The sequence below is a fragment of the Pogonomyrmex barbatus genome, unplaced genomic scaffold (genome assembly GCF_055798465.1).
Source record: "Pogonomyrmex barbatus isolate J1 unplaced genomic scaffold, ASM5579846v1 scaffold39, whole genome shotgun sequence".
Taxonomy (NCBI): domain Eukaryota; kingdom Metazoa; phylum Arthropoda; class Insecta; order Hymenoptera; family Formicidae; genus Pogonomyrmex; species Pogonomyrmex barbatus.
The window spans coordinates 5869-19465 of NW_028297137.1; the positions used below are offsets into that span (position 1 = coordinate 5869).

At 28.9% G+C, this 13597-nt stretch overlaps 1 protein-coding gene and 1 long non-coding RNA gene across 2 annotated transcripts; one reads left to right on the forward strand and one right to left on the reverse strand.

Annotated features, from left to right (window-relative positions):
• Positions 1-303: 303 nt before the first annotated feature.
• Positions 304-8782, reverse strand: LOC148935823 (nuclear RNA export factor 1-like). The gene is made up of 7 exons (XM_089080576.1): positions 8556-8782; positions 5858-6726; positions 5648-5760; positions 5239-5275; positions 4930-5147; positions 4606-4774; positions 304-4469 (listed from the first exon to the last, which is right to left on the reverse strand). Exons 1-7 carry the CDS (start codon positions 8629-8631, stop codon positions 3990-3992), a joined length of 1962 nt encoding a protein of 653 aa, XP_088936702.1. The 5' UTR covers positions 8632-8782; the 3' UTR covers positions 304-3989.
• Positions 8783-9120: 338 nt separating this feature from the next.
• On the forward strand, positions 9121-10937 carry LOC148935824 (uncharacterized). The gene is made up of 3 exons (XR_016140088.1): positions 9121-9765; positions 10013-10099; positions 10177-10937. It is a non-coding gene; the product is annotated as an uncharacterized LOC148935824 (long non-coding RNA).
• Positions 10938-13597: the final 2660 nt, after the last annotated feature.

Here is a 13597-nt window from a genome sequence, read left to right on the forward strand (position 1 = left end):
TAGTATAAAATATACAATCATTTGAAGTGAGTGTTATTGGAGTTTAATCCAATAAAGCCCGTGCCTAGGCCAGCAAAAATAGTCAAAGAACAACTACTGCAAATAGGGCCGACAACAAGAGACATATATTACCAATAATATATGTATAATACATATTGTTGTCTCATGTTGTATATTGCGGTATTTCACTAATATAGTACAGTTATTATCGTTATTACAATATATTAAATTATTATATAGTAAATTATTATAATATATTTTTAATATATTAATGTATTAAGTAATAATATAATTAAATTATCGTTTATATAACACATTTCATGTTTTATTTAATTTTTATACAACATCTTTTATTCAGCAATTATTACTCGTCAATGATAATTAAATTTTTTAAGACAATAAAGGACTTAAATTTATGATCTAACGAGATAAGTCATAAATATACATAAAATTGATAAATTAATTAAGCTGAGAAATGATATGAAACATTCTTTTATGGATAATGGAAGGCGGATGAAGCAAATTTTGCACACATTCAAAGAAGAGATATCTTGTATTTTTATATAAATATCGATATATTCTTTCGTAAATAATATATCTATACACATGTAAAAATACGCAAATACAAACGTAAACAGATATATAAATACATAAACAACAGATGATATTTAATCTTAATATGATACTCAATAATACAGATATATTTATATATTTATATTATATATCATATAATCATAATTTTGTGTAAAATATATATTCTTATTATTCATTAATTATATTTACATCATATCTTTTCACGAAATAATTTATATCACAAAATAAAATTTGTCTCTGTGACTTGTACATTTTGTATTTATAAAGCGTAACATAAACATTGAGCTTTTTTTCAAATATTTTGCATATAAAAATATAAAGATCAAAATGCATGAATATTATATTCTCTTTTTAAAACCGTTGCATATGAGTATAAATTACTTCACTTTGCTTTTTTCATCATTGAAATAATTGAAATAATTATGATAATATAATCATGACATTATTATGATGTCGCGAGATGTCATTAATAACTAAATGATACGATTTAAATATATGTTGTATTTAACAATATATTCACACCAAAGATGAATTCTGCTAAGCACATGCAGTGTGCTTAATTTAAGAGATGAATGAGATATAAGCATGTTATTCTCACTGACGATATAAACTACGCTTTTATATCGCGGGGTGTAAGCTGTGATATATTTAATCAATTTTTGCATCATTTGTCGAGTACCATAGAGGTTCATTTCGTTTCGTTCTAGCAACGAACCTCTATATTCCTCAACAGAAATCAAGATCTCTCTCTCTCTCTCTCTCTCTCTCTCTCTCTCTCTCTCTCTCTCTCTCTCTCAATGCAACATGGCATTTAGGACTCGAACTGAAACAAGTTCGTTTCCCAACATGTAGTATCCTTCAACTTCAAAGTCAAAAAATAGGATACAACTTCACAGCATAATATCACAGGACATTATTTTAGTTTTTACAATATTTATAGTTTCTCATTGTTCCATCAATTATGTATGCGTGTGATGTCAATGCGTGTGCAAGTCATTTTAAATGAGATAAAAACTGAATGTATTATACATATTGTACATCTTGATGTACAAGGCTAATATATATTGTAAAATAAAAAAATAATAATAATGGTAATATGAATATTGCAATGTCAAATAATTTATACTCATATAATATAATATAAGCAAGCCCTGCTTCACCTGCTATCTACAATTTACATAAATCTATTCACCTTTAATTGTACATGTGTGCATGTTAAATAACATAATTCTGAGAAACTGTTTGATTACTATTTACAATACTAATGTAAAAATTATTTTTTTTTAATTGTTTGACATAGTAAAACATACTCAAAACTATTATAAATTTAAATATGTATGGTAAAATTTGTTTTTGTCTCTTGATTTTTGTCACGCGATAAAATCCATTCAAGATCGATTTACTCCACTTTCGGATAAATTTATCTAGAAGATAAAACTGCGAATAAGAAAAAGAGAACGCGAAAAAGTAAGAGTAAGCGAAATCGTTTATCGTTTATCGAAAGGTGAAGCAATCCATCCTACAGAATATAAATCTTTACCCCTTTATCCCTTACATCAATATAAATTTGAAATATATAAAAAAAAGTATTGTATTTTTTTAATTTATTTGACGCGCGTTTATAATATAAATATTTACTTCTTATGTCTATTATATAATGACGTTATAAATACGTACAGAGTAATATAAATTGCACTCTTAAAGGTACGACTAGCAATCATCTTCTTAGAAAGAAAGATAGAGATACTTTAGTTTTTGTAACATAACTAGAATCCTTTACTTTATATCATATAAAAAATAATTCCCTTCTATAAAATTCATTACGTTATTTCTTTTTCACTTTTTCACTGTTTTAAAAGTATCGATATCTTTCTTATTTATGCCTCACTCGTAAATACTTTTTAAGGAAATCTGAAGTTTTCTGTAATATTTAATGCCGCATTGCGTATGAAAAATATGAAAAATTAACAAAGTCAGCAAGATGCTATGGAATATAACATTTCTATTCTTTCATATCTTTCGAGTCGATTAAATTGATAAAGATTTTAGAAATTATGATGTTTGTAGTAGACGATTTTGAACCCATGATTGAAAAAATGTGATTTATGATAAATATCTATCTATTATAAAAATAATTTTTATAACAAATGTAACTGTCATACCAAAACATATTTTTTGTCGATATGTTGCTACTATAAATCTAAATTAGTATCTTAATTTTAATGCAAAATTAATTTCTCTTTCTCTATAGACAGATAGGAAGAAATTTTTTCGTTATTTCATATTATGCAAAATCTGAAGATTAGAGAGACATAACAAAGAGATGTTTCTTATATATGCGGCATATTGTTCTGTTCTATTCCAGTATTAATCAGTAATGCGACTTATTTTATCGTTAACGTGCACTTATAATCTTTGTTTCAATTTACATACATTGCATGTCTATCGATATAAAAGCAATAACAAAAACAAAGAATAAAACGACCAACAAAAATAATAAAAATAACTAATAATAACTAATAATTTTTGATAATTCAGTACGTTTCTCAAGTACATTTCTCAAGAGTTCATCATATTTGACTTGATATTTATATACATGATTGATACTCCCAAAAATTCATTCATATTCTATTCTTACAATGTTAATATGTATATACATTTAAATAAAATATTAAACTCTTTTTCTACCATTTTGTAAATTATCTTGTGATTTCAAAAGGAAACAGACAATATGGCATACAAATAATCAATTAAACAACAACTTTTAACTTATAATGTACCATTAAATATCGTAATGTATAATATTGAAAGTTGTTCAAAAATCAAACAAATCAATATAGAAAAAAGACAAAACTCGATATTCTCGAGACATACCGAGATTGTAAATGATTTTTAACAGCTTTCTTAAGAACATAAAATGCGCATAATTGTTATTTTATTTTACTTAAACAAGGATCACAGGTATTTATCTCACTTTCGGAAATATATCTAATAATATTATATATATATATATATATATATATATATATATATATTATGTCTATAATAAATATTTTTGTTAAAGAACCTAAATATATCAATATGTATTAATATATTTCCTTCCTTTTTCCAATACTTTTCTCTCCTTGTAAAAATTAATAGAAATATATTTTGTTGCTATACAAAGCGATACAAAATTGATGGGAAACAAAACCTAAGTAATACTTTTTGTTCAGATTCTAATGCCAAAAGGTAAATCCTTATGCAAAAAAAAAGAAAAGAAGATTAAATATAAACGGAATAATTTGAAATGGAGTTGAGACTCTACAAGAAATTGAGACTCTACAAGAAATTTGTTCTCTCCTCTTTGACTAGCTATTATCACAGTGATGGGTATTATATACTCACACATGCATCTACTTCGTAAACGCTTCTAGTGGTATCTGCCCACATTTACAAAATTCTTGAAAAGCGGAGAGTGCGTTCTCGTAGTTCCATCCCGTTTCTCGTAAACATTTCAAGCTCCATTCCAGATTCATAGTCGTTTGCTGACTTAAAGTTATTGTCATCTGCTGTTTTATCTCCCCGCTGGGTTCCATTGTCATCGCCACTTCTGCGACTTCTGCGACTTCTGCGACTTCTACGACTTCCATCGCCGGCGTTTGCTGAGTTTGCTGATCATTTAACGATAACTGATTCAATTGCTGACGTAGTTGCTTCAGTTGTGCCTCGGGCGGTTGACTGATATGCAACTGCTCATTCCGAATACAGTATCCGTCACCTTCCGGAACGATCATGAATGTCCGATTGAAGTGGCGAATGGGTTCCTTGTTGTCCTTGTTGTTGTTAAGTAACTCTTGGAAGTAACCCGTTAGTGTGATGAACATCATTGCTCGCTGCAAATAGATAAGAAATAAATTATTTACTAAATAAGTAATTATATCGTCCTCTTTTATACCGTACCATGACGTAACCATGACAGTATATGATGATACTATATCATCCGTAACAATAAAAATTAGTACCACTTACTGTAACAAGAGAGATGTCCATAGTAAAAGTATTTAGCAAATGCCTTGTTCGTGGCATTTCTGATAATAGAGAAACTACGGGTAATCTACCCTGTTTCAATAACTTGTGTCTTTTGTTCGTGTCATTTATTTTCAATAAATTCCGATTTCCCATAAAATATTCATTTAATCTGCAACAAAAATAATTATATTAAATAATATAAAATAAAATAAATCAAAACTCAATATATAACTCACAAATATTACCGAGACAAATGTAGAAATGTACAAATATTCGTCAGAAAGAAAACAAAGAGCGTAGCAATATATAGTACATAACACTTACTTGTAAGAATCGGTTATAGTCATGCTAAAGCTAGCGTCTTTGTCATATGCATTAAGTAAGGCTTGGCGATTCTCACTATCGAATACCGTGAAATAATGTTGCAAAAAAACACCCGCAATCTCTCGCGCTGTGACATCGGTAACGAACATTCTCTGTGATGGAGGAACTTTAGTTTCATCTACATCGAAGACGATCGGTCGTGGCAATTCAACACCATCCTACAGAACACGATAAAAGCTTGTGTCACACGAAAAGATGGACTAGATGAATTTTAATACACGCGTATCTAACAATGTATATGATACTCACTAAATGCATTAGTTTTGGGAACCGCTTCCGGATATCGCTATAAATGAAAAAAAAAAAAAGGAACAACTGATTTTTGTTAACTGATAAAAATATAAAATGCAAATCATTTATCCGAAATACTTAAAGAAAATTGCACGCGATAGTATTTGATAAAATTAAAAACAAAAGTGAAAAGATATGCGCATTTGTAATTTAACGGCATATTTTTAACGGCAAGCCCAAATTAAACTACTAAAAAATTAATTATTTAAAGACGTTTAGCTAAGAGAATTATATAAAATACATAAAAATAAAAAAATAAAATGTAACATATCATCGTATTACTCTTATCTTCTGTTTCTCTATTTTAGGTAAAAGAAAAAGAAAAAAAAAAAAAAAAAAAAAAGATTACATTCGAACGTTACGTTACCTAACGTAATCACTTTGCTGAGATTTATATTTGTTGCACACAGGATTTCCACTTAACTTCAATTCGCTGAGTTCCAGATTCTTGATGGAATCAAGCTGCTGAATGTCTCTGATCTACAGTAAATTAAGTAAATTAGTAAAATTTGAGTCGTCAAAAGGGAAATGAACATAGCGCAGCACATATTTCTATATTCATTCTGTGTATACTCACTTTGTTTCTACCAATGTAAAAAATCTTCAGTTTTAAGAATTTATCACTTAAAACGCTGAGCCCTTCGATATTCTGTAATTTGTTGTCTTCCAAATTTAAGGCTTCCAAATTCGGAATATATTCGGCTACAATATTCAACACAGTCATCAATATGTCAGGATGAAACAATGCACAAAGGTAATCAGAGACAAGATCTGGATCTAGATGGAACTTGGACAAATCTAAAGCATTTGTCTCTCGAACGTATCTCTTTTCCATTGCTTGCTTTAATCGTTCCTTCAACTTGTCGTCAATCTCACATACTGGAAATCCTTTACGTTGCCCTAGTCTTACTTGCAATTTAAACCCATCAATCATTGTAATCTTGCGGTCACAATTTACCAATGCATTTGCCGTCTTATAATCGTCTACGTAGAAACTAACTTCCTTTCCCATCACCTTATACATTATAGGAACAAATATTTGAGGCGCCATAAAATTCAATAAGGCTCTTATTACATTGTCTTTCTCATATTTATAACCATATGGTATGATAATTCTATAATAATTGGAGTTTATCACAGGAAGAGGACGCGACAGAGAATCTGATTGACCTCTTTTTAAATTCTTATTCTTGTTCGGCATAGAGTGGTTTCTTCTCTGAGACGTGATTTGCCAAGCTCTGTCTCCTTGATCTTTATTTCTTGGACCAATTATGACTCGTCTTGTATCTTTGTTCGAATCAGTCAGAAAAATATTCTTATTAAAATTCACCAGTGACAATTTACGCGACATTTCCCTATTGTTAAATCTTTCATTTTTAAATGATATGCAATGTTTAATGGGACCGATATTAGATCCACCGTTATTCCTTCTGATGTTGTCACGACCTAGAAGAATATAATATAACGACAAAATGGTAAAATTACAAAATATGTATAATAATTATTTCAATAGTACAATATTTCATAATTCTAACACCTTTAATGAATAACGATTCTTCATTACTATCTCTAATTATGCCAAGAATCCATGAATCCGTGTCATATATATTTCTTTAACGTTTATGACGTAAACAAGTGTATAAAATTTTTAGATAAGCTATAATGCATTTTCTTTCTTCTATCCGTTCTTCTATCCGTATAATTCAATACTTTCTAATATTGTTGCATTGTTTGTTGCATATGTTTACGATTGCGAGCGCGATACTCAATACCATGTTTCTTTCTCTTTTACTTTCAATTAGTATTAATTTTATGATTAATTTTATGAAAATTTAATTTTATGTAAATTTTATTACTTATAGTATGCATTATATATATATATATATATATATATATATATATATATATGAAATGTTTTATACGAATCACAGTCGCTTTATTCTATATAGAAGGCGTCCAAAAATTCATAGTTTCAAAGATAGAATATTCCTTTGGAAATCTATAGAATTATTTTGACCAATTACATAACTGTCCACGATTCAGCGATTAGTCGAAGTAATTCACGTGATCCTAGTTTCTCGTTTTTCTTCTACATGATATTTGTTTTTAATTATAAGTAATATTCTTTGTGCTTCAAAATTCTTCCTATCGTACAATCTTATTTGATTGCACAATAATACGAATTCCGACGCACAAACAATATTACTTATTAATCAAAAACAGATATTATGTAGAAAAAGAAATTATATCACTAAACTGATAAAATAATTTTTAAAATTAATAACTTATTCATTAAAGTAAACAAATACATTCATTTATTAGTGAAATAAATTTTTTTTATTTATAAAACGCGTTGCTTTGTTAAACAAATTCTTTATTTAATTTCAAAACATTTTTGGTGTATTAACATCTACAATTCTTGAAATATTGATTTTTCTTGAAACATAAACATATATTTCTTAAAATATAAAATATTAGTTTTTTAAGAAATTCTTTTTATTAAAACAACAATTCTTTATTTTAAATAAAAGAATGTTCCATAATTAAATAGTACAACTTTAAAAAAATAAAGATTTACATACTAAATATGTATTTATTAAATTTAATTTCAAGTGTGTCATTATAAAGAGAATTTATGTTCTGTTTTTATATAATTTCCTTGAATTCGCATAATGTTACAATTTCCAATTACATTACAACCTTCAAATGAAAAGTGTCTTTGCAATTATTTAAATAAGCTATTTTCTTTTTCAAATTAATTAAAAAATATTTTTCTAATTTAAGAAATTTTTTTCAGTGTAAGCATTTTTCTAATTATCTCACCGAGTATCGAGTTAGGAGTTATTCTCGGGAAATATTGCATATGAAAATCCTAAAATTTATATAACACGTTATAGATTTTCGTATACGATATTTATACGATACAGATTTAAGAATCCCAGGCCGGAATATTACATCTATAGTACCAGACCTATCATGTTTAGTATCATTACGCGTATTTCCAAAGTAAAAACGCTTCTTCTTTCGAAGTATTCGCGAATTTAACATTCTTTTTCTCTCGAGTATTTCATTTTCTCGCGATCGCTCAACCGGCTCTAATCGTAAATGAGCTACATCCAACAAACAAACCAATACTGGAAGATAAATCGAATGTGTACTATTGTGTGGTATATCGGAGTGTATACCAAAGAGATATGCTTAATACAAAACGGAAAGCTGAAATCATGCGCTGAAATCATGCATGCGATGTACCGCGGAACTGTGAAAATACTTACGGAAATAACTCTTGTTCTCGTTTCCTCGGATGTTTTGGTCACCCCACATTTTTGACTTGTTGAATTTCCTCGACATCTTTTTCGAAAATAATACAAATAACACAAATCTGAAATAAACTAAAATCTGCCGATACCAAATCAACTAGCGCAATTATATTCCGCTTAATCTCACTTTCTATAGGCGATTTTTCAAACTCGACTTCTCAGACACGAACGACGCTTACTACTCCGTGAATTTCATCGGAATAACTCGCGTGATCGCTAAACGGCACGCTCAAGCCGACGCTTCGCTTTGTACGCATGCGCAGAGATGTCCCATCCTCCTGATGATTCGTTGCACCAGTTGTATGCTTGCAACAGTGATGCGAATAGTCGAGCCACGCCCCATATCAGCGAGTTTCCCCCTCCTTACTTACGCACGCAGTGACGCTCCGACTATCCGTGAGATTATCCGCGCGTCACGCAAGGCACACGAATAGACGGAGCGTCTCTCTCTCTCTCTCTCTCTCTCTCTCTCTCTCTCTCTCTCTCTCTCTCTCTCTCTCTCTCTCTCTCTCTCTCTCTCTCTCTCTCTCTCTCTCTCTCTCTCTCTCTCTCTCTCTCTCTCTCTCTCTCTCTCTCTCTCTCTCTCTCTCTCTCTCTCTCTCTCTCTCTCTCTCTCTCTCTCTCTCTGTGTGTGTGTGTGTGTGTGTGTGTGTGTGTGTGTGTGTGTGTGTGTGTGTGAGCGCGCGCGCGCGCGCAAGTGGAAGGGGAAAATCACTGGTGTGCTCGGGCTCAAATTCGCATCAGTGGCTTGTAAGCGTGAAAGTGCAATCTCACACATATGAAAAAGGCAAGGAAATGAAAAGCGTAAAGCGAAAAGGAGAGAAACAGATGTAACATTCCGCTCGCCGATTTTCAACGGTCGAATTTTCTATGCAATACAAAAATTGAAAATCGTAAAAATAGTCATTTTTGTTATTTACTATAATTTCTAGAAAAAAATTTTCTAAAGAAATATATCAATAAGAAATATTATAAGAATTGCATATAACTTGATATAGTTATAACAAATTAATAAAAAAAATTGTTGCAAAATTGACATAGGAATTACCTTTGTTTTTTGGAAAATGTAAAATAATATGTTATAGGTAATTCGAGCATCCAAAATTGAATTAAAAAAGAGATGTCCAAAGAGAGATTAATCCTATAATATATCATCGAATATCCGGTAATTGTACGACATGCATTCTGAGGTTTAAAAAAAAAACCTCAATATATTCTCTAGGTTCAGTGCGACCTCATTATTTAAGAAATAAAGATTATTCAGAATATCTTTATATCTTAAATAAAGTTTTTCAATTGCGCGTTTATGCTAGCACCTTGTGTATATAAAGAGATGGAAAGCTACACGTGTAGACATACTTTTCTCTACTGAGCAAAGCTCAGCCATAAAATATTCATACTTTTCTACGTAGGTGGCCTTCAGTGATCATTTATCAAGTCAAAGAAATTGTATTTCTTGGAAAGGATGTTTTCCAGAACGTCTTGTGCAGAACTCTTTTGTGCGTTCACTTTCAATTTTTAAGTTTTATTGCTTAAGTTTTTTGTACGGCCCTAATCTCCTATGGCCCTAACGCAGGTAGAAATTCCAGAGTTATGAAACAGATAAGGGAAAACGGTAAAAAGAATAAGAATAAGCTAAGATAGAAGACAAAAAAATCCAAAAGCGATAGAGAATCGGCGAAAGAATAAAAGGAATGCAGGTACCCCAAGCGTCTGAAAATATCCAGGAATTTATTTAGGTAACCATAAATATGATTTTTTTTTTCATCATTTCTTATCATTAAGAGAGAGAAAAAAATACATACAAGTTGCAAATAATTTTTTATTGTCGTTTCTTATAAAATTATTTAATTTTATATCTTTATTTTAAGAAATGATAAACAATTTGTTATTGTTATCCTTATTATTATGGCAAAGAATGCATTAAGATATATTCATATATGCGTTCGACGCAACAATTAAACGACACAATAAAAAATCTAATAATAATGTTATTAGAAGAATAACTTATCTTATAATATTGTAATATTTAAAATTGTCGATGCATATGGATTAGCAGCTGCGCATTTCTTCAATTCCTAAATTTCTAATAGGGATTTCTAATAGGGATTACTGTAATATATTAGAATAGAATCATTAATCACATAATATCGGTGGTCCGACAATTTCAAAAAATATAATAAAAACAAAATTTACGACTTCATAGAATTGTGTGCGGCTTATAATTATATGACAAAAAGAAAAACTGATGCATTTCTTCATGTTCGAATATTCGAAGTATTTGTAATATTTTATATTTATAGGATATCGATACTTTTATAGAGCTTGCATAGAATTTGCATAAAAATTTTTACACTTTTCTTGAATTAAAAAATCATCAGACATCATAAGCAGACTTAAAAAAGAAATCTGTGTCGATATTACATTGTCGGTTGATGTTAATTAATCGATATTCTTAAATTGACACATATTCGACAATTACACTTTTCGTCTTATATAATTAACGATATGAAGTATAAAGTTCAAAGGACTCACACTTTGTATAAACATTGAAAAACGAAATTTGACTTCGGTCAAATTGGCTAAAATTGAAACACGTTTTAATTAGGTGGTGCTGATCAAAAGTTTTCTCTGACAAAAAAATCCCCAAATAAATAGTATAAAATATACAATCATTTGAAGTGAGTGTTATTGGAGTTTAATCCAATAAAGCCCGTGCCTAGGCCAGCAAAAATAGTCAAAGAACAACTACTGCAAATAGGGCCGACAACAAGAGACATATATTACCAATAATATATGTATAATACATATTGTTGTCTCATGTTGTATATTGCGGTATTTCACTAATATAGTACAGTTATTATCGTTATTACAATATATTAAATTATTATATAGTAAATTATTATAATATATTTTTAATATATTAATGTATTAAGTAATAATATAATTAAATTATCGTTTATATAACACATTTCATGTTTTATTTAATTTTTATACAACATCTTTTATTCAGCAATTATTACTCGTCAATGATAATTAAATTTTTTAAGACAATAAAGGACTTAAATTTATGATCTAACGAGATAAGTCATAAATATACATAAAATTGATAAATTAATTAAGCTGAGAAATGATATGAAACATTCTTTTATGGATAATGGAAGGCGGATGAAGCAAATTTTGCACACATTCAAAGAAGAGATATCTTGTATTTTTATATAAATATCGATATATTCTTTCGTAAATAATATATCTATACACATGTAAAAATACGCAAATACAAACGTAAACAGATATATAAATACATAAACAACAGATGATATTTAATCTTAATATGATACTCAATAATACAGATATATTTATATATTTATATTATATATCATATAATCATAATTTTGTGTAAAATATATATTCTTATTATTCATTAATTATATTTACATCATATCTTTTCACGAAATAATTTATATCACAAAATAAAATTTGTCTCTGTGACTTGTACATTTTGTATTTATAAAGCGTAACATAAACATTGAGCTTTTTTTCAAATATTTTGCATATAAAAATATAAAGATCAAAATGCATGAATATTATATTCTCTTTTTAAAACCGTTGCATATGAGTATAAATTACTTCACTTTGCTTTTTTCATCATTGAAATAATTGAAATAATTATGATAATATAATCATGACATTATTATGATGTCGCGAGATGTCATTAATAACTAAATGATACGATTTAAATATATGTTGTATTTAACAATATATTCACACCAAAGATGAATTCTGCTAAGCACATGCAGTGTGCTTAATTTAAGAGATGAATGAGATATAAGCATGTTATTCTCACTGACGATATAAACTACGCTTTTATATCGCGGGGTGTAAGCTGTGATATATTTAATCAATTTTTGCATCATTTGTCGAGTACCATAGAGGTTCATTTCGTTTCGTTCTAGCAACGAACCTCTATATTCCTCAACAGAAATCAAGATCTCTCTCTCTCTCTCTCTCTCTCTCTCTCTCTCTCTCTCTCTCTCTCTCTCAATGCAACATGGCATTTAGGACTCGAACTGAAACAAGTTCGTTTCCCAACATGTAGTATCCTTCAACTTCAAAGTCAAAAAATAGGATACAACTTCACAGCATAATATCACAGGACATTATTTTAGTTTTTACAATATTTATAGTTTCTCATTGTTCCATCAATTATGTATGCGTGTGATGTCAATGCGTGTGCAAGTCATTTTAAATGAGATAAAAACTGAATGTATTATACATATTGTACATCTTGATGTACAAGGCTAATATATATTGTAAAATAAAAAAATAATAATAATGGTAATATGAATATTGCAATGTCAAATAATTTATACTCATATAATATAATATAAGCAAGCCCTGCTTCACCTGCTATCTACAATTTACATAAATCTATTCACCTTTAATTGTACATGTGTGCATGTTAAATAACATAATTCTGAGAAACTGTTTGATTACTATTTACAATACTAATGTAAAAATTATTTTTTTTTAATTGTTTGACATAGTAAAACGTACTCAAAACTATTATAAATTTAAATATGTATGGTAAAATTTGTTTTTGTCTCTTGATTTTTGTCACGCGATAAAATCCATTCAAGATCGATTTACTCCACTTTCGGATAAATTTATCTAGAAGATAAAACTGCGAATAAGAAAAAGAGAACGCGAAAAAGTAAGAGTAAGCGAAATCGTTTATCGTTTATCGAAAGGTGAAGCAATCCATCCTACAGAATATAAATCTTTACCCCTTTATCCCTTACATCAATATAAATTTGAAATATATAAAAAAAAGTATTGTATTTTTTTAATTTATTTGACGCGCGTTTATAATATAAATATTTACTTCTTATGTCTATTATATAATGACGTTATAAATACGTACAGAGTAATATAAATTGCACTCTTAAAGGTACGACTAGCAATCATCTTCTTAGAAAGAAAGATAGAGATACTTT